The sequence below is a fragment of the Phaenicophaeus curvirostris genome, chromosome Z (assembly GCF_032191515.1).
Source record: "Phaenicophaeus curvirostris isolate KB17595 chromosome Z, BPBGC_Pcur_1.0, whole genome shotgun sequence".
Taxonomy (NCBI): Eukaryota; Metazoa; Chordata; class Aves; order Cuculiformes; family Cuculidae; genus Phaenicophaeus; species Phaenicophaeus curvirostris.
In genome coordinates this window covers 48,845,154-48,868,572 of record NC_091431.1, presented here as the reverse complement: position 1 = coordinate 48,868,572, position 23,419 = coordinate 48,845,154, and the positions used below count along the sequence as shown (strand labels likewise).

General features: G+C 39.8%; 2 protein-coding genes across 2 annotated transcripts in view; one reads left to right on the top strand and one right to left on the bottom strand.

The window, feature by feature from the left end:
- Positions 1–221: 221 nt before the first annotated feature.
- Positions 222–18,015, bottom strand: PTCD2 (pentatricopeptide repeat domain 2). The gene is made up of 10 exons (XM_069881146.1): positions 17,912–18,015; positions 15,020–15,112; positions 11,651–11,780; positions 10,759–10,876; positions 9,439–9,517; positions 8,154–8,245; positions 4,641–4,754; positions 3,029–3,103; positions 2,142–2,255; positions 222–792 (listed from the first exon to the last, which is right to left on the bottom strand). The coding sequence occupies exons 1-10, from the start codon at positions 18,006–18,008 to the stop codon at positions 568–570; spliced, it is 1,137 nt and encodes a 378-aa protein (XP_069737247.1). The 5' UTR covers positions 18,009–18,015; the 3' UTR covers positions 222–567.
- A 58-nt stretch (positions 18,016–18,073) lies between these two features.
- The window catches only part of MRPS27 (mitochondrial ribosomal protein S27), a 46,679-nt gene continuing 41,333 nt past the window's right edge, over positions 18,074–23,419 (top strand). Inside the window, exons 1-2 of the mRNA XM_069881235.1 lie at positions 18,074–18,162; positions 20,849–20,926. Coding sequence (XP_069737336.1) covers positions 18,099–18,162; positions 20,849–20,926 — 142 coding nt within the window. The 5' untranslated portion in view covers positions 18,074–18,098. The remainder of the gene's footprint in view (positions 18,163–20,848; positions 20,927–23,419) is intronic.

The window sequence follows — 23,419 nt, the reverse complement described above, 5'->3', positions numbered from 1 at the left end:
CCCAGTGTCCTTCAAGTGAGAAAAAAAATCACTTCGTCGCCATGCTACCTCCGATAGCATTTCTTTGATCCCATTTGTTATGATAAACCATAATAATATATTACTTCCAAAGAAAATTATGTCAATGGGAACAAAAGTAGCTTCCTCTCCTCTCATTCTCTTCAGATATACAGAGTTTGAATAAACAGAGAAAGAAAGCACTTCCATACTCTTTAACCATATGATGAGGACTGAATTTCTTCTCATAAACCATAGAAGTCAGGTCAGATACTAATTTGTGCATCTCCACAAGGGCATTTAGTGTAGAAAATCATGATTTAAGTGCCTGATGAAAACCTTCAAACCATTTTATAATCCATTTCTGAACTACACACAAATACCCACCATCATGGCTTGGTTTTAGCATGAAAACTGAAGCACAAAAGCTACATGATCTGTATTTAAAATGCCACTTCCCACAAAAAAAAAATCAACACTGCTTATTGTGGAGGAGGAAAAAAGATATTTTATTAGAACCTGTCATCTAAGAGGAGCTAGCAGCAGTTTAGTTTACCTTCAAACTTATAACTACTCCAACAACAGATTTGACCGAAGTGGTTTAGCAGCCTGGTAGCCCACTTGCTTCTGATTTAAAAGCTTTGCAGGAGTCTTCTTTGAACTAGGAATCTGGAAAAGCATGTCTTCTAGCGTGCACATGGTTATCCGTCCTGAAGCTTGCAGTTTTGTGTAAACATCTCCTAATCTGGCAGAAAGGTCAGGGTTTTCTTCCACCTTTTCCCTGACTGTAGCCAGCTAAGGAGGAGAAAATGCCAGACTGTTACAGTTCAGCAAGTGAAAGTGTCATTCAGTCACCATACTGAAGACAAGCAATCATTCAAGGAAAAAAGTAGTGCACAAGGTACGTGGCTAACGTCAGGACTCGTGAAAAGATTTTAAGCAGCACACATCATATAATACATCATGAGGCAATAGTGGAAATGCACTGGACATCTATTACAGAAAGTTTATTAGATTTAAAATTCCCTTAAAGCTGTATGGTCCTATTTTCAGCGTAGTACAAACTAATACAATTATTTTCCTACTTAAACCCAGGAAGCATAATTGCTTCCCGGAATCTACTTTCCAGATCAGTACAATTCTAATTATTATTATGTATCACAATAAATGTACAGTACAGCAGAAATCAATAAAGTCTGACTACAAAACACTCTAAAGTTCTGTACGCAATACTCAGAGTATGAGCTCAAGTATAAGTAAATCTCTTATAAATTGTTATTGTTCAATAATCTTTTCTAGAAGGAATGGGACTAATGCAAAGTCTTCTCATGGACTGTTTGAAACTGTCAGACAATATTAAAGCACAATATTGACATATGCAACATTTGTTGCAATGAATTTACAAAATGAGATGCTGCTTAAAAAATGTCTCTTCAACACAGCAGTTAAAATGCATGCACTGTATTTTGAAAGGTATGCCCCTCTTCTTCCTAGTACTTGTTATTTTAAGTAACAGTTATTCATTTTGTTTAATAAGCAGCAGTGAAAGGGTAAATATTTTATTATTAACACAATCTTAAAATATCTTGCTCAAAATGAATACACTAATAAGCTTCAGGAAGAGCAGCAACAACACTGCCATCCTGATGGGGGTACGTATGTGTTCTGAAGGAAGCCTTCTTGGTGATCAATACTGTAAAGGTATTTTTATAGTAAAAAATACAGTAAAATAGCAAAACCTATTATTTCCTTTATCAAACACAGGTCTTCGCAAATATTATCAATCTAGCAATATTGCTGTGATATTGCTGTGAACTTTATTCCCATTTTTACATCAAATGAAAATAGCATACAAGGCAAAGCATTAAATTATTTAATGCCACTAGGGAATGCTTCATCTACAATCAGATGAAATCTGAGCATCTAAGAGCAGATCCACAACAAAAAAAGGTATTAGTCAGCCACATACATTGTCCCAACACCACAGAAAGCCAGCCAGATGCTTTGGCATCTGAATGCATTAGAACCCAAACAACTTTAGTAAGATGAACTAAAGCAGGATGATGCCTAAAGTTCTGTAGCTGAACCAGCATCATTGTGGGTCAGCCAGGCACCAAGGACTCCTCTCCTTAGTGAATACTTACCACCTGCTCAGAAAATTCGATTTTTTTCACAAAGGGAGGAATATCTACTTCCACTGCTGCCTCTAATGTCTTTATTACTTCTTCTAACAAACCAGACCTGAGCTGCACAAGAACCTTAAAAATAAAGCAAAACCACACCACACAAATAATACGTATTATCAGAATGCAAATCAAGGAAGACATGAAGCAAAGCAGGAAAAAAAAACATTTCTAGATGCTGCACTGATAAAAATACATTATCATGAAAAAAGCAGAGGGAACTTCCACAGAGGTCTGGAGTTTTTTGAAGCTAGGACCTGGAAAGGAGGGGTGAGTCTAGAGGCAGTGCTCCTCTGATGCAGCTACATTAGCTGTTCCTGAACAAAGTGGTTTATTCTATAACTTAGAGAGGTCACATACAGGGCACAAGCAGAAAAATTTCTCTCAGACTGCAGACCATGCTATTAAAGAAAAAAATTTTGTATGTACATATGTGGTTAAGGTCCACAGGGCCAAAGGGAACCTGAACTGGGCAGAGTTAAGGAAGGCATTTACTTGGAGCTGTGTGTTTTTTGTAGCAAGAAAGTGAGACATCACAATGTCATAATTAGAAATTATTCACAGGTCTATACTCACAGATGTAGGACTGATCTACTTTCCAATCCCACCTACAGCAGGAAGTGATTTTAAAAAATGTGGGGGAATGTGATAACAATTCAGTATGTAATGTATGTAATTCATCCAACTGACAGAGATTGTCTGTTATCTTAAAAACAAGCTGAGCAACAGCAGCACTTATACATGACTATGCTACTAAGAAGCTGGCCTTCTGTTACTTCACACATGGTAATTTTTTGTCCAGAACAGTGCACTTCTTTGCAAGACAAATAAAAAGCAAGCACACTTACTTTGAGGTTATTGTATAGTTTGTCCTCTGTTTTCATTATCTGGGAGCAATAAAATGTGGCTAGTGCTACATCATTCTAGGAAAGAATTATAAAACTGGTTAAACGTGTGTGACACTTCCACAATAAAAATTCAAGAAAAACGAGTCTTTCACAACTTTTTAATTAATCACAAATGAGCATCTAGAACCCTTTCACCAAGACTTATAGACTCCAACAGCATCCAGCTTGTGAAAGGAATACCCCCCACTAGAGTGCCCATGTTATCTGGCTCTTTAGCACATCAGACAGTACTCTCTGCCTCCAATCAGCAGGGTAAAGAAGTATGTAACCAACACTGAGCACGAGAGCATCTAGAAGTTAGAAGATTTACACACAGGCTCAGTTTGGCTCATGTCAGAGTACTTCAATCAAGTGCAGCTTATATTAAAGTGGGTACTTATCCAGCCCAGCACTTTTAACCTTTTGGACATAAACATTTACAGTACTGTACCAATGCAATCAAATGATTTGTATAGACAGTAAATGTTACACTGACATTTACTAGACCAACCACTGCTACTTGGGATGAAGAAACGCATTATGCATAACAAGACACACTGTCAAATATCATGCACCTTAAGGAATAGTTAAGCGCAATGTGGAGCATGATTCTGTTTGCAAAACAAGAATTTTAACTGATTTTTTCATAAAGCAACAGCATCAAGGATGTTTCATGTTATTTCAGAGACAAGAGATTTTGTTTTTTAACCCCAGTGCCTATGAGAAGTGCTGTCAAGCCATCATGCACAAGAATAAATTAACTTAAATGATGGTCTGGTTTAGCGTCTCTGTTCACAAAGACAGTGCAAAAAAGACCACAGAACACACAAGTAAATTTTAATAATTCTACTCCATTCATTCAAATCTGTGAACAACATCAAATTGCTAGTTCTTACAGTGCCTCTGACCTCTGTTTAGACATGAGACAGAGAAAGCTCAGAACTTCCTCAAGCTGTATACACAAATTAATGGCAGAAGAAATACTAGATTTGAGAATTTCCTGGTTGTTATTCTCCTACTCAGTCTTTCACCCCGTACTGCCTCAGAGTTTCTTCATACCGGTGCTTAGACACATGAGGTGTGTGAAAACCTTCCCCTGAAGAAACACATCGTGAATAAAGATACGCCATCTCTCAGGCAATGTACATCATAGCCTTTGAGTCTGTCTCCCTAAAGATGAGCATTTTGAAGAGCTGTTGTGCAAATAATTTAAATTATTGTTTTAATTCTGTTTAAGGGAAACCATCACTGAGTAGCAGTATCTGCATGGTTTCATCTAATCTGTCAGCCCAACTCTCTGACATTCCCTAAAAATATTCTATATGGCATTGTCACTAGCACAAAATACCTGTGCATTAGGCTCAAGACACATCTTTTTTTTTCCAGAACTTCCACATTAGCTTTGTGTAGGAGTTGTCCATTATCCTACTGTTTCCAGAGCTCAGAAGTTCTAGTACGTGAAGTTATTACAAAGAGCAGTTACTTCTCCTCTATGTTAGGTTCCTTTCACTGAGTAGTTTACTACAACAAAACTACAGAAATTCAGGCACAAATCAACCCAAAAGGTGCTCACCTGCTTCAGAGCAGTTGCCACAGCAAAGCAGAACACTCGTGGTGGTAACATATCACCTTTTAGCTGTGCTTCTTCAAGTAGTTTCTCAGAGACTTTACAAGATTCCAGGCTGTCCTGCATATAAATTTCAAACTTAAGTTGCACGTGTTATTCTTGTGATCTGAAAGGACTGTAGGCAACTGCTATCACATTGAGAAGGCATTGGGGATTCAACATACTGCAAGATCAGCAAAACAATCTATATCTAAACACAACCAAGCAGATTCTGTGCAGCACATCTTGAGAAACACAACATCAAAATATGATATTCAAAGCCACAGAATTCAGAAGAAGGCAAAAATACATTCCATCATTTTAACAGCTATGTCTTGTCCTAACTGTTTTGGTTTCTACAAGAGATAAAACAATCCCAACAGTGTGCTAAAACCAATAGACACTTTCCTTTCCACTTTCCAATCATTCCCAAATCAGGAAGAAAGCTGACTTTTTATCCTTAATTTACTCTGAAAGCTACATTAGACAGAAAACATTGATTTTCATAAACTAAGCACTGAACTATTGAGCACCATTACATTAAAGAAATCTGTATATGTGCAAATTTAAACATTCAGGAATTTTTATCTTCTCATATGAATTAAACCTGGCAAGATATTTCCAAAGTATAAATTCCAATATGATAGCTTAAATATTTGCCAAAATTAAATATTTGGGGAAAGCTTGCATTATTGCTGGGAATATTTTCAATAGGAGTTTATAGCAAAACACAAGGAGTTTACCTGTGTGTTATCTCACAAACCATCAACTCACAAATACTATGCTCCTCACGCTGGAGAGGATGAGTAGAGCTGACTGGACCCCAAACAAAATAATACCTGCCAAACTTAAAAGCTGGCAGCAGGAAGGTTTGTTACAACTAGTACCATGAATACTAATTAAATCCTTCATATTCCTTTGTAGTATTCAGTTTTGATTCCTTGTTCCTGCTGCTCCATGTGTCATTCTTGCACAATACGATTTAAGGGACAGGGTCATCATTTGGGTGTTTTAAGGAGTGCTGAATGGTATACATAACTTGTGAAAATATCTTTTAAGCCACATGAGAAATCTGCAGTTTAAAACATATTGAAAATTTAGAAACGTTCTGACTACTAGATGGTTGACTATTATTACATAAATATTTTGTTGTCATCGACAGGCCTGCAAGACCTTTCCTGCACTGAAAGGACCATCTGTTACCTTAGAGGACAGCAGTGTCTTACAATGATTTAAAACATCCCATTACGTGTTTTAGAGGTCAACTTCTCCACAAAGATTAAACATTAATTCCTTTGTTTATCCACTAGCAATAATCTGAGCTTTAAGCCTTGTGCATTTTTCTGTACTGGTCACTGGCATGGTCATTCAAAAGAAACCAAGAATTGAAGAATTAACTCGGTAAAAATCCAGCACTGCTCTTAATTATATCAGCTCCATTATTTCCAGTATTCAGCTAGCGTACCTTGGAAGACATTTTCCTTCAAGACTTTTTCTGAATTTTCATATGTTTCATGACAAGCAAAACCACCTTTGAGCTTCATGGTTTCTCCTCCTACCACTAAGAGCTGAATCAACAGATTAAGCTTTTGAAGAGCTCCACCTAATCCTCTTTAGTGCATAAAGGGTTACTACAGCTTATTCCTTTATTGATAGTATTTTATCTTAATGAAAAAAACCCACAAATTTCTTATGGCTGCTAAAGCAACTGGGTGACAGTTTATAATCATTTCCCCTTTATTTCTATCAACTCACTACATAAGTAATGACAGACCAGATTCTCTACTGAAAACACAGATAGGGCTAGAAGCAGTGAAAAAAAGAAGTCTCTTTCTGCTTTCATGCCATGGATCCAAGCCCTGTGACTGCAGGCCATGGAAAGAACCATGTAAAGATCTTAGGGAAGACACTACGGCAGAGGGAATAATGGATACTTCAGAGAAACACAGAAGGTTTTTGTGAGAGCCTTTACCTAAACAGGCAGAGTACAGATCAATGAGTAACCTTGAAGTGGTAAATACCGCCTAAAGGGATGCTAGCAGCAAACACCAGCTTATAAACTTGGGTTGTAGTATAGCGTCAGTCTTCACACAATTAAAACTTTCCAAAAAAGGTGCCTTCTTTACAGAACTGGTAACATGCGTAAACTGACAGTAATCAATCTTCAGCTGATTTTAACATGAGACAATTTCAATAGCTCTTTCTCAGCTGTCTACTGCCCCACTCTCCAAACACCAAAGCCACATCGCTATTTCTGTTTCTACTGACCTAAAGGCAGTCCTGATTTATTAGGAATGAGAATTTCAGAAGCACGATGGGGGACAGGACAGGAGGGAATGGCCACAAGCTCCGCCAGGGGAGATTTAAGCTGGACATTAGGAAAAAATTCTTCACAGAAAGGGTCATTGGGCACTGGCACAGGCTGCCCAGGGAGGTGGTTGAGTCACCTTCCCTGGAGGTGTTTAAGGTGGATGAGGTGCTGAGGTTCATGGTTTAGTGTTTGATAGGAATGGTTGGACTCGATGATCTGGTGGGTCTCTTCCAACCTGGTTATTCTATGATTCTATGATTCTATAACTGCTGAGCTACTATTTTAGACAAACTCCTTTTTATCACATAGGCGCTCAGTTTCATTGTATGGCTAACTGAGAAGCCAAAGGAAGTTTAGCCTAGTGGTACAATTTATCCTCAGCTAGTGCTTTTCTTCCTAAAAACGTTAGGAAACTGAAGAAGAGTCCTAGAGTTTGGGAAGGGCTGATGTTAATATCTGAAATTGCAAACTGATTTGAAGCTGGAGAGGAAGATTCTAAGGAGACACTTGTAGAACCTACCTAGCTTACTCTCTTACTGCGTTCATGCTCTTTTTCTCTAAGCTAAAAATACAGTTAAGGTCATGGGTCGGCCTGTCTCTCACTGGAGGTGTTCATCTAGGCTTCTTTTCTCCACTCAGCTGCCCATTTTCATCAAATATGTAGGAACAGATTAACTGTGAGAACTCTAATCCTTGTCAAATTTGGGCGTTATTACAGAAATGGTTCGAGGTTACTTTGATGAGGAGGGGAGAAGTGGATGGGAGATAATCTGACAAACAGAACATACATATGCCTTGTCTCTTAAAGAAGTCAGACCATAAAATCAATATTGAGGCTTAAGCACAGAGCATAGTCTGAAGAGCTACGCAGATCCCAGAGAAAGAATACTATTAGCTAATCAAAGGCTTCATCAAATTTGATGCTTGGTGCTTATGTCCACGCAATTTTTTAGAGATTTTCTTTGTGACTTTCGATTGTATGGGAAGCTGGGTATGTGCAACATGCCATGCGCAATGAAGCAATTTTGGAATTAAGTATATCTAAAATGCTTGCACTAGATAAGAAATCATACTGGGAACATATAGAAATTCTAAAATAAAAAAAAAAAAAGAAGACACAGAGAAGACATTTCAAATACGTTTTCATCATGTAAATTGAAAACACTTACCAGTTTGTAGCATATTGCAAATGCTAGTAGATAGGTTTCTTTGTTGAAAGGTATACCTTGTTTCTTCATTTCTACTAGTACTTCCAAAGCACCTATTAAAAATGCATCAGTGTTACTCACTTCACATTTTTCAGGCTGTATATTTAGTATATTTTGAAGAAAAAAATAAATTCAATGTCATCTGAGCTCAGTAAAGACTATTTCAAAATAAGAATGCAAACTAAAATCTGTTATTTTAAAAAAAAACTATAAATAAGTATTAATACAGGTCAAAAAGTTTAATTTAGGGTCAGTTAGATGTAAATATTTCTTCCCGGCCAGGAGGTTTTCAATCTACATTAGCAGCTAGCCTTACCACTGTTTTCATACAAATTCTAGATACTTGATAAAGCCACTCTCATTCTTCCTAACAGCCCAGAAAGTAAGCCTTTTGAACATATGACCAAATCCTTCACCATTTTAGAAAAACTATCTAGCAGCTCCTCAATAATGTATATGTTCCACTACACCAAAGCACTGTGTTCAGGCTGTGATTTAGTAATTTTTACAGTGGCTTAGTCTCAACTTTTAGGACAACCACTGAACTTAGAGTGCCAAACATCAGGAGACGAAGTATTGTGTGTTCCACAAATTTCAAATAAAGTGATCTGCTTGAAAAGCTTACTCCATACTCAATTTAATATTTTCTCATGGCAAGCCTTTTCACTCAGATCTGATGATTCCCCCTTACCCTTACAAAGGGCCAAACTGATTTGAAGCATTTGACTTAAATATCGCAGCAACCACTCCACATCGGCACAATAGTAAGACAAACCAAGAGAAAACTATGGTCTGGTTTTGTTATCAAAATAAAAAAGAGTGTTCTTCCCTGATCTAACACAAATGCAGAACTGCAAAAAAAAAAAAACTCTTAAAGAATTCGCTGTTCCAAAACTCAGATAAAACAAACTTTGAACACAGAAAACAAAAAGGTATGGGAAATTACAAACCAAAGAAAAGTTAAACCTTTAGAGAATGAGGTTTAGGAAACAAGACCCCCTTGGATAATCACAATTCTGTGCAAATAAGAATGGTAAGAATACCATTACAGTATGAAACAAATACGGCTTTCCACTTTTATTACACGCTACAGAGCAGGTGATATACTGATTGACATGATATTTGGCCTTCTGAAACCAGTCAGCACTATTCATTAAAAATGTATATATACTGATATACACACACTCACTTACAGTGAAAAGCATCGTCCCCAAAATGCCCTTGCCTCAGCTAACACAGTACTTACTTGCAAAATGGCCCTTTTTAAACAACATAGTCATTAATATATGGAATGACGTACTTTCTGAGAAAAAGCCACGCAAATTCTGGAGAAGAAACATACAAACAGAGCGAGTGTAAAGAAAGTCAGGACAGTCAGCATTCTTACTGTGCACAGCATTTAGCCAGTCTTTTATGACAGATTGTGACCTCTAAGGTAATGCAAGCAGAAGTCACTGACCAATGGCAGCTCCAAAATCTCAGTAGAAATACAGCTTGCAGCTCATTAACAATATCATTAGGGTAAAGAACCAGTACCCTGAAACTGAAAGGACTTTTTGCTAATCACAGTATCAAATGATGAACAGGTCAGCACAAGGTCTTGAGTGATAACAAATGGAGTAGCAGAAGAAAGAGCAAGTATGTTTACATACCACTTCAATCAAACTGTGTATTAGGAATAAACAAATAAAATGCCAGGGCAATTAAGTCTAAATTTCTGCAGCAGGGTCCGTACTGCACATTAACATCCATCAGTTACTAAGTTCTGCAAGTGCTGCAAGACCTGTCTTAACGACATCGATTTCAACTAAAAAAACCCAACCCAACCCAAAACCTCTTAACTACGCCTAATTTAAGAATAATAGCCTAAACAAGACTTCTCCCATTTTTGGCTAGGCCTATCTCATGCCTTAATAAATTAACATCTTAGAGTTGACTTTCTACTGGCCACCAAAGACTTTTGAAGATACAGCATCATTACACAGAATCCTTTGAATTTATTATAAATTGGGCATGATTAATATCTTGTCATAACAGCACATAAAAGATTTTACAGATGTTAAAAAACGAAATGGCCTAGCACAAAAATGGCCTAGTCCCTCAGCTGTTGAATACCACACCACCTCTACAGGGTTCAGAAGGAGTTTGATCAATTTGTTGATGTGAATAACCCAAGGTATTTCAGAGGACTCTACATAAAAACTCAGGGAATTAATTCCCAAGAATGATCTAATGCAACATAGGATGCAGGAAAACATGCATCAGCTGTGTTTATTTGAGGAATTATTTTTAATCAATCCTTTTTATTCAAATGATGCAATTATACAGATCTATAATACTAAAGTATCAGTCAAACTAGCATTCAATTTTAATTAGTGTTTTGCTATTTTTAAAATAAAAATCATGTAATCTGCATCCTTACATTAATGCCATAGACATTCTTGCTAATGTAACACATATACTTCAACTCTATGAGCTCATGCAAGGATCATATATAGCATACCAATTACTCACACTGGATTAATAAGAATAAAAAATATTTTCAAAATATATATAGGGAAATTACCTTATCTTTGATAAGTTCTACTGCAGGTCTTTCAAGGTCCAGTTCATAACATAACCGCATAAAGAGGGGCCCAAATTTAAAATTACGTAAGGCTTTGATTCCATTCTGTTCATGATACCTATCAAAAAGATTAAAAAAATTAATTACACAGGGTATGGAATTTATTAAGGGAAAACAGCTTTGAACAGACAGCAAGCTCTGTATGTGCAATGACAGACATATACTTCTCTGTCTGCATCAGCCAAAGACATTTATCTAACAGGAAATTAATTGAAAATATTGTTTTGATCAAACTACCTGCGTTGTATTAATAATAGAATGGGTCTCTGCCACAAAAATTCCCAGCTACTTTACCTTCTACTCATACAGCAATAGCTCATGAAGCTGCAGCAGTCTATTCTAGCAACAGTACCTGCTAAAATAACTTTTTCTCCCCTACATAAAAAAAAAAAAAAAAATATAAAGCATTTCACTTCTGTCTTTATAGGTCCTACAATGTAACTGCTGGGAAGGCTTTCAATCACAAAACCTCCTGACCTGTCACTCCTGGATCTGACCAGTTTGCACAACCAAGCATGCCTTGGCTGAAAAATGCTACTGAACACACCGCTACCTCTTAGCTGAGAGCTGAGATTTCTGTGTGGCTCACCATTCATTCTGTATACAGTAGGACACTACTTTGTTCCCACAGTTTGACTCTCCTTGATTTAAGAGTGTCTGAAGGGTTGTAAGACCCAAAGTAAATGAAAATACAGCCTTATGAGGGATTAACTATGCATATAGCCACTGAATTATGACAAGTCCTCAACTGCAGACATAACCTGAGATGATCTAATAAAAGCAAACTAAAAATAAAGATAGAAAAGAGTGTTACCTGGGTTGTTAAAAATACCTGTAAATAACTTTTCTGGCTAGTTCCACATCAGATGAAGTTTGACATAAATGCAGTAAATTTTTTAATTCATTTCTGAGAATAATTCCATTTTTCTTCAATTTTTCTTTCATACTTTTAAAATACGGATCTGAAAATAAAACACATTATAGCAGCAGTCTATAGACAATTCCATTACCTGTGTTGCATGCTTGGTACCAGAAACATGGAGATTCAGTGAAGCAGAAAGCACGTTTTTTTCACCAGGAAAAAGGAATAAAGCTTCTCACAGATAAGTATGCCTAGGTGTTCCCATGAAATCATGTCAGACTTAAAAAAACCAAGAAGATGCATATTCTGAACTTAATTTCATTGTGTACCACAGAATCACTAGGTTGGAAAAGACCCACAGGATCATCAAGTCCAACCATTCCTATCAATCACTAAACCATGAACCTCAGCACCTCATCCACCCATCTCTTAAACACCTCCAGGGAAGGTAACACAACCACCTCCCTGGGCAGCCTCTGCCAGTGCCCAATGACCCTTTCTGTGAAAAATTTTTTCCTAATGTCCAGCCTGAACCCCCCCTGGCAGAGCTTGAGGATATTCCCTCTTGTCCTGTCCCCTGTCACCTGGGAGAAGAGGCCAGCACCCTCCTCTCTACAACATCCGTTCAGGTAGTTGTAGAGAGCAATGAGGTCTACCCTCAGCCTCCTCTTCTCCAGGCTAAACAACCCCAGCTCTCTCAGCCGTTCCTTATAAGGCCTGTTCTCCAGCCCCTTCACCAGCTTTGTTGCTCTTCTCTGGATTCGCTCCAGTGCCTCAACATCCTTCTTGTAGCAAGGGGCCCAGAACTGAACACAATATTTGAGGTGCGGCCTCACCAGTGCCGAGTATAGAAGGAGAATAACCTCCCTGGACCTGCTGGTCACACCGTTTCTGATACAAGCCAAGATGCCACTGGCCTTCTTGGCCACCTGGGCCACTGGTGACTCATGTTCAGTCGCTGTCAACCAACACCCCCAGATCCTTCTCCTCCAGGCAGCTTTCTAGCCACTCTTTCCCTAGTCTGTAGCACTGCACAGGGTTGTTGCACCCCAAGTGCAAGACCTGGCATTTGGCCTTGTTAAACCTCATGCCATTGGTCTCAGCCCAGCAGTTCAGCCTGTTCAGAGCCCAGCAGACCAGCCTGTTCAGATCCCTTTGGAGCCTCCCCACCCTCCAACAGATCGACACTTCCACCCAGCTTAGTGTCATCCGCAAACTTGGTAAGGGTGCACTCGATGCCTTCATCCAGGTCATTGATAAAGACATTGAACAGGGCTGGACCCAGCACTGGGGGACCCCGCTTGTAACTTGTAACTGTATATTATAGAATTCATCAGGTAATACAAATATTTTAAAGAGGAAGGAAATTTTTCTAAGGCACATTTTCTGCCTTATATTCTTTTTTAAAAAGCAAACAAGCAAAGAAAAACAATCCCACTCAGCATTCAAATGAGCATAACAACTCCTACTCAACATTGTTACTACAGAGGATCTAAATTCCTTCACAACTGATGCAAACACAGTGTCTCATATGTAATTTATGTATTTTTATACACAGCCATGAACTTAAAGCTGCTTCCCTTCCCCCTCCTCCCCTAAAAAGAAATGTCTTTATCCATCACATTTTCCTACGACAAAGCAAGCACAAAGATGAGTCCTTCAGTTGGTAACCTCAGGGCTCTGATTCAGACATATACAACATTAAAATCACACACACTGCCTGGCAGCCCTATTCCTCTAATGGTGCTGCCCCTCACCTTGGGAAGGAAAGTGAACTTTCTGTAGCACTTGCTGGGTCACTGCTGTTTCCAAGCCAATAACGTACACAAGAGGTGCAAAGTGAGCACCTCAGAGAACAACACATTCACCTACTGAATGCATTATCTGTTATTACACACAATTGCCAGTCGTTATTCTTACTGAAGACTGAGATGCAGAGCTGAATCCTGTGAAGTCACAAGAATGTATATGTAAGTACCAACTTACAGTGGTTGTGATGTGTTAAAAGGTGCGCAGAAATTAAAAAAACACATGGGATTTAAACTGTATTTGTAAAGAATACATAATAGTTATTGTAACTGTTGTAGGTAATTGTATAACTGCTGTAGTTAATTGTAGCTGCATTGGAAATACAATAAATACTAGCTATTGTTTATTCTGTATAACAGAACAGTTATTACTGTTTTTTCCATTTCTAAGCCAAGTTTATTACTGGTGCTAATTACTTCCTATCTTTCAGCTGTTAGACTAAACACTGATTTCAGAAACCAAGCACACATACACACAAACAGGTATTCAGAATATTGTTTTCATCATCTCTACTACTTGTACAAAACCAAAAGGTCAACTGTTAAAGCAAATATTTGGCTTCTACAAACCCGCAAGATTGACCCATAGCAATAAATCCAATGTATTTTAAGTACAAGATGAACAAACCCCAGTATGAGTATGTCATCATCACAGCAAAATACAAGGTGATTACAATTTGCCATTGACCTTTACCTCTGTCTCTATCCTAGAAGTATAAAAACAGACAGTTTATACAAATCTGATTATTTGTCTCATCCTTGCCACACCAAAAAAAAATAAAAAAATTAACTATATCCTTCGAAACAATTGTCAACTTGTATCACCAGAACTCCTGCCAGAAATTGAGCTTTACCTAACTTTTCTTAAATAGGCAGATTTATGTTTATGTATATGTTCCTTAGAGAAAGGAATATGTACACACTTTAACAGCATGACAAAATCCCCATCTGAAAAAATCCAGTGATCTTCCTTCTTCATTATTTGGAAAACCTGAACTTGTTTTTCGTATTTTGAATACGCAGCTGTCATCTGGAACTAGGTACAACTGAGAATTCATATTAGGTAAAAGGAAAAAGATCTAAAAGAATAAGCTTACTAAATTTACAGAGTGGATTAAAAGAGAATTACTGGCATAGGCCTTCTCTGGACAGTTAAACAACTGTTAGGCTTTGTATTAACTTCCTCTGCTGCTGAAATACTTGAAGCAAGACTTGTAGACTGAAACAGCATTTTATGTTAGGCTATCTCACAAAGCTGAAGAGCAAGGACACAAACATTTCAAGTCTCATGTAGACACCTTGCATACTTGAAAGCATCTCCATGTTTCCCAACACAGCATAATTAATATTGTTTCATTCTACAATACCTCAGAATTCCAACAATTTTAGCTACAAAAATTTGCAAGAGGAAAACATAAGCTGTTGCTTTAAATGGGATCAATTGATGTCATATTATAATGACTTTGACTGTCTTCTTTCCTGTGGTTCACACTAAAATTGAGAATGGCCATTATGAAATAAGTACTGATACCTTTGTTGCCATGAACTTCATTTCTAACTGCTACCTTCATCTGCTGAAATTCTTGTAACTTGATATCATCTTCTGTTAGCAGATATCGCTTTCCTACCATAAAAAAAAAAAGAGGAAGGCTGAGTTTTACATCACATTGTCTGTTTTAACACCACTGATCTTTGCATTTATGAGTTACTGTTAATTACTGAGTGATGTCAGAGCACTGGCTGCATGATACTAAAAAAGGCTGCAAAAATTGCAGTTCCTCACATCACTGACAAAAGAATCCAAACACCATGTCAGAGCTTTCCGGAGTTAATGTTTACAACAATAAAAAAGTATAAATTTCCTGGATCTGCAAAAGGAAGAGATGCCATTTCTCTCCACATAGCCAGGGTACAAGAAGGTTATGCACAAGAATAAGATCTTTCTCCACTTTCATGATTTTATAGTGATTTCTTTTGCCATCTCTTTGTTCACTAGTGGCACAGCTTCCTTTCCTCACACATCCCTGTTACTGTAGAATGCACTATTTTGGAAGATGTTTGCATGAAGAGAAAAGGAAAAAATGCAAAGCTTATTATTTGTGACACTCAGGAGACTTAGTGAAGTTCTTCTGCAGTACAGACATCAGAGATAAGACAGTCATTGAGTACAGACTCAAAATTAACTCCGGGTGCTCAGCTCAACTGTACTGTGTTGTAAGCTCCTTTATTAAAAGTATCATGGAAGTGCTATCTATGTCGCTTTTGCTGTCACAAAACCAGCTCTCCAGTAGATTTTATTTGCAACCAATGACTCTGTAACAGAGACTCACTGTAATAATTAACACCATCACAATCTAATCTGTTAAGTTTTTGGCTTCTTAAATTTTTCTAAACTTGAAGGGACAAGAGCAAGTATTGACTTTAGTTAGGTTATTTATTCTGCATTTTCCTAGCAAAATGTAACTGGCCATGCAAATAAATATGTTTGTTTTCTATTCAAGTGAAGCGTGCGAAAGAAAGACTGTAAAATCTGAAGAAAAAAATCCATTAAAAATTACCTTTAGCCATTAAATTTCATGGAAGTAGTTCCAATGTGTAAACAAACACATTTTATCCAGCATGAAATTGTCCTGGCTTACCCTGCCATTTACTTCACACAGACTTTCTCAGCTGGTCTAACACCAAATGACCATCCTTGCTCTGGGCCTCTCCAGAGTTGATGCAAGAAATATACCAGTGCCTGGGGTGGGACAGGCACACTGCATTTCATGGACACGCAGTGGTAACAGGTAGTGTTAGCTGAGAGGTTGGAGCAGCAGAATTTTGCGATTTGTTAATTCAGTTTGCTGAATTCTACCGCTTCCTTAAATTCATAGCTTAGTGTTATAGAAAGAACGCAGTGCAAAACCAAATAAAAGGCCCTCCAAGGGAAAAGGAGGGATACGATGGCTGGAATATGCAGGTGCTGCAGACCATCCCAGAGAACTTAGTCAGCCAACCTGCTTTACCTCAGGTGTGCTGTAACCCTCTAAAAGGAATGCAGTGATGAGCAGAAAGCAGACCCCCACGCAGGGGATAACCTTCACAGCTCTGAAGGGTCTAAGAGCTGTAAACTGAGTGAAACCTCCACTGACACTGCTGCAGCAGTCTGGGAGTGTGGATGTGGCCTTAACCATGGAGCTCTCTGCCGCACACACTCCTTTCCATCTGCCCCCATTTTGCATGAGAGAGCACCTTCGAAAGCACTGGTGACAACCAGTGGGTGGATGTCACTGTCCTCCTAGAACAAATGTGTGTTTATGAAGCTGTATGTTCATTGTTTTTTCAATGGCTCGTATACAGCAACAAGCATGGTGACAGCCTGTACAGATTTGTATGCATATATAATAATGATTTCTTAGAGTAACAGGTACCCCTGTATGCTTGAGTTGTGTAAAACAAAGGAGTACTTCATAACTAGAAAGCCAGAATCCGTCAGCTGGAGATCTATCTTGAAGAGGGGATGTGTTGCACAACATCACTTTAACCACGCATGCTCAGCAGGCAACTTGGACAAAAATATACTTGGAAGTGATTCCTGAATGCCACCAGGGAGACCCCACTGGCAGACATGCCAAGTGTAATGAGTGTGCCTTTATTAAGATTAGTTCTGAGAAACAGCGTGGAATACGTAAAGCCTTTCCGAGAAATAAGACACATATTGAGGAAGGAATAAATCATTAAGACTAATAAGAATCAAATCTTGGCCAGCTTGCAGTAAGGAAGAACGGGAGTTTAACAAGAGTTTCATTTTTGAAATGAGGACAGTCCCCCAGCAGGAACAAGGGACATACCTAAGCTCACCAAGAGGACACAATGAGGAAAGAGATAAAATAAACAGCATCAGAGGATTCTGAAAACACAAAGGAACTGTTATGCACATTCGGGAGTGGATGACAAGATATGGTAACACATTAGGTGCAGTGATTCCCTGTGTGTCTGGCACGGTATTATGTATTAAAGCAATAGCTGCTTAATAATCAAATTGGCACTGATTATTAAGTCTGGCCTTTTTCACGGCATCAACGTGCACGTAAGGAGTGGACAAAAAGCTCTGCTGCCGGTACGCAGCCGATGCCCCGCGCACCCAGCGCTGAATCATCAAAAGGCCGCGTTCTAAAACTCCAGAAAGCCTTACAGTTCACTTCGACCTACGTTTACAACGGGATAAACCGGGTAATGCCGCTGCCAGCCCCCCACCCCGGGGGTCACCGCGTACCCCACCGCGGCACGAACGCGCGTCGCCCCGAACTACAGCTCCCATCGGGCACGCGGCCGGCGCCGGGCGCCGGGCATGCCGGGAAATGTAGTTCTCGGCCGGTCCCTCTCTGCCGCCGCGGCGGGCGTCCCCTCCCACCTCCCCGCGCCGCGCGGCCCGTGGTACCTCCGGGGGCGCAGCCCCAGCAACCCGGGGCGGGCGGGCGCCACAGCACTTCCCGTACCGCCCGCCGGGAGCCGCCGCCGAGCGCCGCCGCCGCCATATTGCGCCGCGGGCGCTGGGAGGGAGGGGCGGGGCGTGGCCGCCGCGCGCCGCCGCTGTTCGCAGCCCGCGGGTTCCCCGGCTGGGCGCCATGGCGGGGCTGGCGCTGCGAAGGGGCGCGCTCGGCGGCCGGAGGGCACTCGGCGCCGCGGCAGGTCGGTGGCCCGCGGGCAGGCGGCGGGGAGGAGGAGGCTGCGGCTACGGGGACCGGGCGCTTCCCTCCGCCCTCGCGCGGCACCTCAGAGGCGGCCCCGAGAGCGGCGCTGGGCAGCGTGGCGGCCCTGTTCCCGACACACGTTCCACCGGGTCCCTTTCGTAGCTCAGTGTCTTGGGGCCTGCCGGTGGGGTCACGGGGAGCCACACGGGATCAGCGCTACTTATATGGAATCGTAGAATGGGTTGGGTTGGAAGGGACCTTAAAGATCACCCAGTTCCAACCCCCGTGCCCCGGGCAGGGCCACCTTCCACCAGCCCAGGCTGCCCAAGGCCTCATCCAACCTGGCCTTGAACACCTCCAGGGATGGGGCAGCCACAGCTTCTCCGGGCAGCCTGTGCCAGGGCCTCACCATTCACATGGAGAAGAAATTCCACCTTATGTCCAGGCTAAATCTGCCCCTCTCCAGTTTACAGCCATTGCCCCTAGTCCTATCTCTACAGTCGTCCCCCACAACTTTCTTGTACCCCTTCAGGTTCTGGAAGGTCACTACAAGGTCTCCTCGGAGCCTTCTCTTCTCCCTGCTGAACAATCCCAACTCTCTCAGCCAGTCCTTGTATGGAAGGTGCTCCAGTCTTCTGATCATCTTTGCAGCCCTCCTCTGGACCCTTTCCAACAGCTCCATATCCTTCTTACATTGAGAATTCCAGAATTGAACCCAATACTCCAGATGAGGTCTCAAAAGAAAGAAATAGAGGGGCCTTCAGTACCTGAAGGGGGCCTACAAGAAAGTTGGGGAGAGACTGTTCACACAGGCTTGTAGAGACAGGACTAGGGGCAATAGCTATAAACTCGAGAGGAGTGGCTTTAGACTAGACATAAGGAAAAATTTCTTCACGATTAGAGTTGTGAGGCCCTGGCACAGGTTGCCCATGGAAGCTGTGGCTGCCCCATCCCTGGTGGTGTTAAAGGCCAGGTTGGATGGGGCCTTAGGCAGCCTGATCTAGTGGGAGGTGTCCCTGCCCATGGCAGGAGGCTTGGAACTGGATGATCCTTAAGGTCCTTTCCAACCCAAAGTGTTCTGTGATGTGTGTCTATATATAAATAAATAACTCAGCAAGCGCTCAGCAAAACCCGATGATGCAACTGACAGAACCATAGCCAAGACGCCATATTTTTTAAAAGCACCCTTTCAAAAAAATCCTGAGCTTTGGGAAAAACTGAGCCCAGTGGTGCTTACCTGAAGTCTAGTGGTGATGGGTAACACCTTTGTGCCTTTTCAGCTCCCTAGAGTAGAGATTTCTGGGCACTGTTTCCTGATCGCGCAGTGCTCTCATGTCAAAAATGCTGCCTTTTCCTCAGGCCTTGGAGCCACTCAGCAGTGAAACCAGCATGAATAGCTCCAACTTGACCTCCACCTTGCCTGATTAAAGCACTGTCATATAGATAGTTGCTTGTGCTGTAGAAATTGTTCCTTAAACCCTCGTGCTTTCTAGTGGCATCCTTAGCTGTGAGTAAGCATACAGAAGCTTGTCCTAACAAAAAAAAAAAAGCCCCAACCAACCTACCACAGGTTTTTTGTGCGCCTCTTTATCAACATAACGAAAAATACCTTTGAAAGAAACCATACCAACCAACCAAAAATACCTCTTTTTAAAACTTTTCTAACTGTTTGGTAAAGCATTAAACATATTTTTCATAATCTGATTGTGGAATTCTGTGTACCAGGTCTTTTTGACAAAAATTTGCAAAGGTATTTGGAACTGGACATGTGTACGTAGTGGCATGTTAGAAGAATGATAATGAGAGCAATTATTTCATGCCCAAGATTAATGAACTTGTAGTGTTAGCAGATTTTCTGATAAGGGCTTTAAGGCAGTTGCTACGAACTACGTGTAGCATACTTATGTTTATTTTTAAAATCTATCAACATTAATTTCTGCAACCTTCTGCATGTATTTCTCTGTCTTCCTTCAAAAAATTTTGTCTTGCTGTTCTTAGTGCATCTTCAAGGCCTCATCATGATACACGAACATGGTTTATTCTTCCGCGTGATGCACTTTATATTTTATTTCATAGCTAGAACAGTCTTGAGCAGATTTTCAAGTTACAGAGAGTATTTGGAAGAAACAAGTGAGTGAACTTTGCAGTTCACAAGAGAAGTTAAAAAAGGAGATGATAAAAAATAGGGTATTTCCAGATGGGCAACTACATTTCATTTCTAATGACACAAATCTTTACAGGTGGAAATAATAACCATCCAACAACAATAGAAGAGCGTTTTTGTGCATATTCATCTTTTATGCTTGTGCTTTTATACCTGCATTTAACTAACATGCCAGCATTTTATTAAAAGGGTTTGTGTACACAAAGAAGCTCTCCATTGTTGTTTGGGATTTTCTCTACCGTTACAACTGTATTGCTTTCTTAAATACAGAGTCCAGGTTTGGGAAGGTTTGTTCCATGCAGAAAAAAACATCTAGGGGAAAACTTTTCCTTTTAAAAATGATGAGGTAATGGCCCATCCGCATGTGAGGAATCTTGAATTGGTAGCTGCTGCTGGCGGCTGTGTCGTAGTCAGTTTAATGCATCCAGCTCAGTAAATGTGACAGAAAAACATGATGTCTAATAAAGCGTTAGTTTATTTAGAGATACCTGGGTAATGTAATGATTTCTTTCTTCATTAGGTAGGAGATACCTTCTTTCTACAGCCTATGTGGACAGCTCAAAGTGGGAAAATAGACAAAAAGAGGAGCATAGCCTGGGTAAGAAAAGTTTGTTTCTTTTTTTTCTGCTTTGCCTTAATTATTGCAACCTGGAATCATTCTAGACTAGCTCATCATCCATAAAAGCTTTAAAATAAAAAAATGCATGGAGCAAAATGCTTCCGAGGTTCTATGTCAAAGTCTGCTCAACTTGTTAAAAATCTGTCATATACATTCAAAGCTATTAGGTAGAAACATATCAGAATTTGCTCATTTAATTAATGTTTAGTTTCTACAGTCAACATTTTTCTTTCACAAAATCTAAAGCCTTTATGAATGTCATAGACAGTTAAGCCTATCTCTGATTGTCCTTTTCATTGGCATTGTTTTAATTGTAATGCAATTCAAAGAAGCCCTATGCTGTAAATATTATGGCAGATTTCTGTTTAAAAACATTTTCTGAAAAGATCCTTTCCTCAGAGTTTTGTAAGGGGGAAGGTTGCATTTCTGGTTAAAATTTTAGATTTTTTTTCTTTTGGGGAAAAATTTTATTTCTGAGAAATTGTATGTTAAACTGTATTTGCATATGGTACTGAGATCTCTATTACGAATTTCGTAGCTAAATTCTTTGGCTAGCTTAAATTTGAAATGACGTTCCACCATTTTTGATAACTATGTTAAATAGAAAACATTATGCAAACAAGTTTCTATGCTAAAGATACACATGCACCATTTTGTACCATGACAGTTTTGGAGACCTCTTAATGCATAGTCTTCATCTTCCATTTTTCATTCCTGGGCCCCTGGGCTGTATTTGTTAATTGTAACACAGATACTAAGGCTGAAAGAAGAATCAAGAGGTGAAATCCAAGGGCTTTTTTCAGGCAGGAAGACAGATAAAATGATCAGAATAATGTTTTCTGTGCAGTAATTTGTTTCTGGGTTTTGTATGTAGACACCTAGGTTGATGTAGTCAATGTCCTTTACTCTGCCTGGGCCAGAAACAGCTGGTGGGTGCTCTCTACTGTAGCTTGGATCCTGTAGAGACTGTTAATACCTTGTACCCAACCCTTTACTGTCATTTGGACTGCTTATGCAGTATTTTTGGGGCTGGAGCCACAAATTAGTTCATTGGGATGCACTTGAACCGGTCACTTCCAGATGAAAAATAATACTTATTTTGTCAAACGTAATAGCAGTAGAAATCCACTGTAGAAGAAAACGTTACTTTGCAAATGCCAGTACAGTTCATGGTTTTGGCTTTCACCAGGCCTGGCAAGACCTTTCATGACTGTTTGGCAAGCATAGTTCTTGCTGCTGCTCTGCCAGTGGTCTTGATCCAAAGCAGATGTCTGTTGTGTGCTTTTTAAAGAACTGCTTAGCATTTTTATTTTGTGCTCACAGAAAAGAGAGAACAAGTTAACAAGGTGTCAGCTGTATTAGCATTTTCAAAGAGGAGGCAGCCCTGAAGATATCTACTCTGTAGCTGTCAGTTGTATGGTTGCATGTACAATCTTGTGTGTAGTAGCTGGTGGTTGTAGCTAGACTTCCTTGTGTTAAGGAGATGCTATTTTATTTGTGCATTTCGAACACTGTTTCACAACTGTTGCTCTGCAAAACTATGTTGTGAGAATACATTTAAAGGAAAAAGAAGTATTTTTAGTTGAAAGTGAGTTCCGTTTCTCTGCTGCAGTGGTGTGGTGCAATCTTAGACTCCAACTCATTTACTGTGTCCGTATAAGATCCTCTTTATTCTCTTCTTTGTAGTCTCAGTTTAGCGTTCCAAGCATGAATTAATTTAGCAACCTTCAGTACTGAATAAAGCATGGGAAAGAGGAAGACTGTATGCTTTGTACTGAAGCACATTTTTTCAAAAAGGTAAAAATTGAGAATGTGTTAATTTGGAATTTACAAGCTGCTTATTAGTGGGAAGACAACCTGTCTAAGTAGTTTGAACTCCACTTAATGAAAAATGAGATATCAGGGAAATGGGAGGTGTGTCTGGACTTAGATTCTTCAGTTTCAGTTGGTTCATCACTAACAAGAGTAAAATTAAGTGACAGCAAGCATCTTGTTGAGAAGAATAGCAATTACCAGAATCCCAAAAGGTGGCAGAATCAAAGTGAGACAGGAAATCGTCTTTTTGTTAGAAAAACTCATGGTTCCCAAAATGGCTCATCTGCAACACCAGGTGGCAGTGCTGCCCTTAGAGATGTAATTAATTTCCATTTGAAGCCTTCTCTGGTACAGAGCTGTAGTTCTTTCCAAAAGGTGCTAGGGACATGGAAATACTGAAAAGTGTGAAATATATACATTTGTAAGGCAAAGTACTTGTTTCAGTTTTCTCCTATATTTTATTTGGGTCTTCAAAATAAATCAGAGCTTTCTTCATGTACAAAACAAAAGTTAGCCTGTGAATTAAGCTCTTAGCTCTGTCCATCATCCCAGAACAGGTAAGGTATACATCACAGTTGTATCTGCTTTCCCGTTGCTGCCTCATCAATGGATTTCAACCCTGTCCTGGATGGACCATTCTTTTTAGAATAAAAGGAT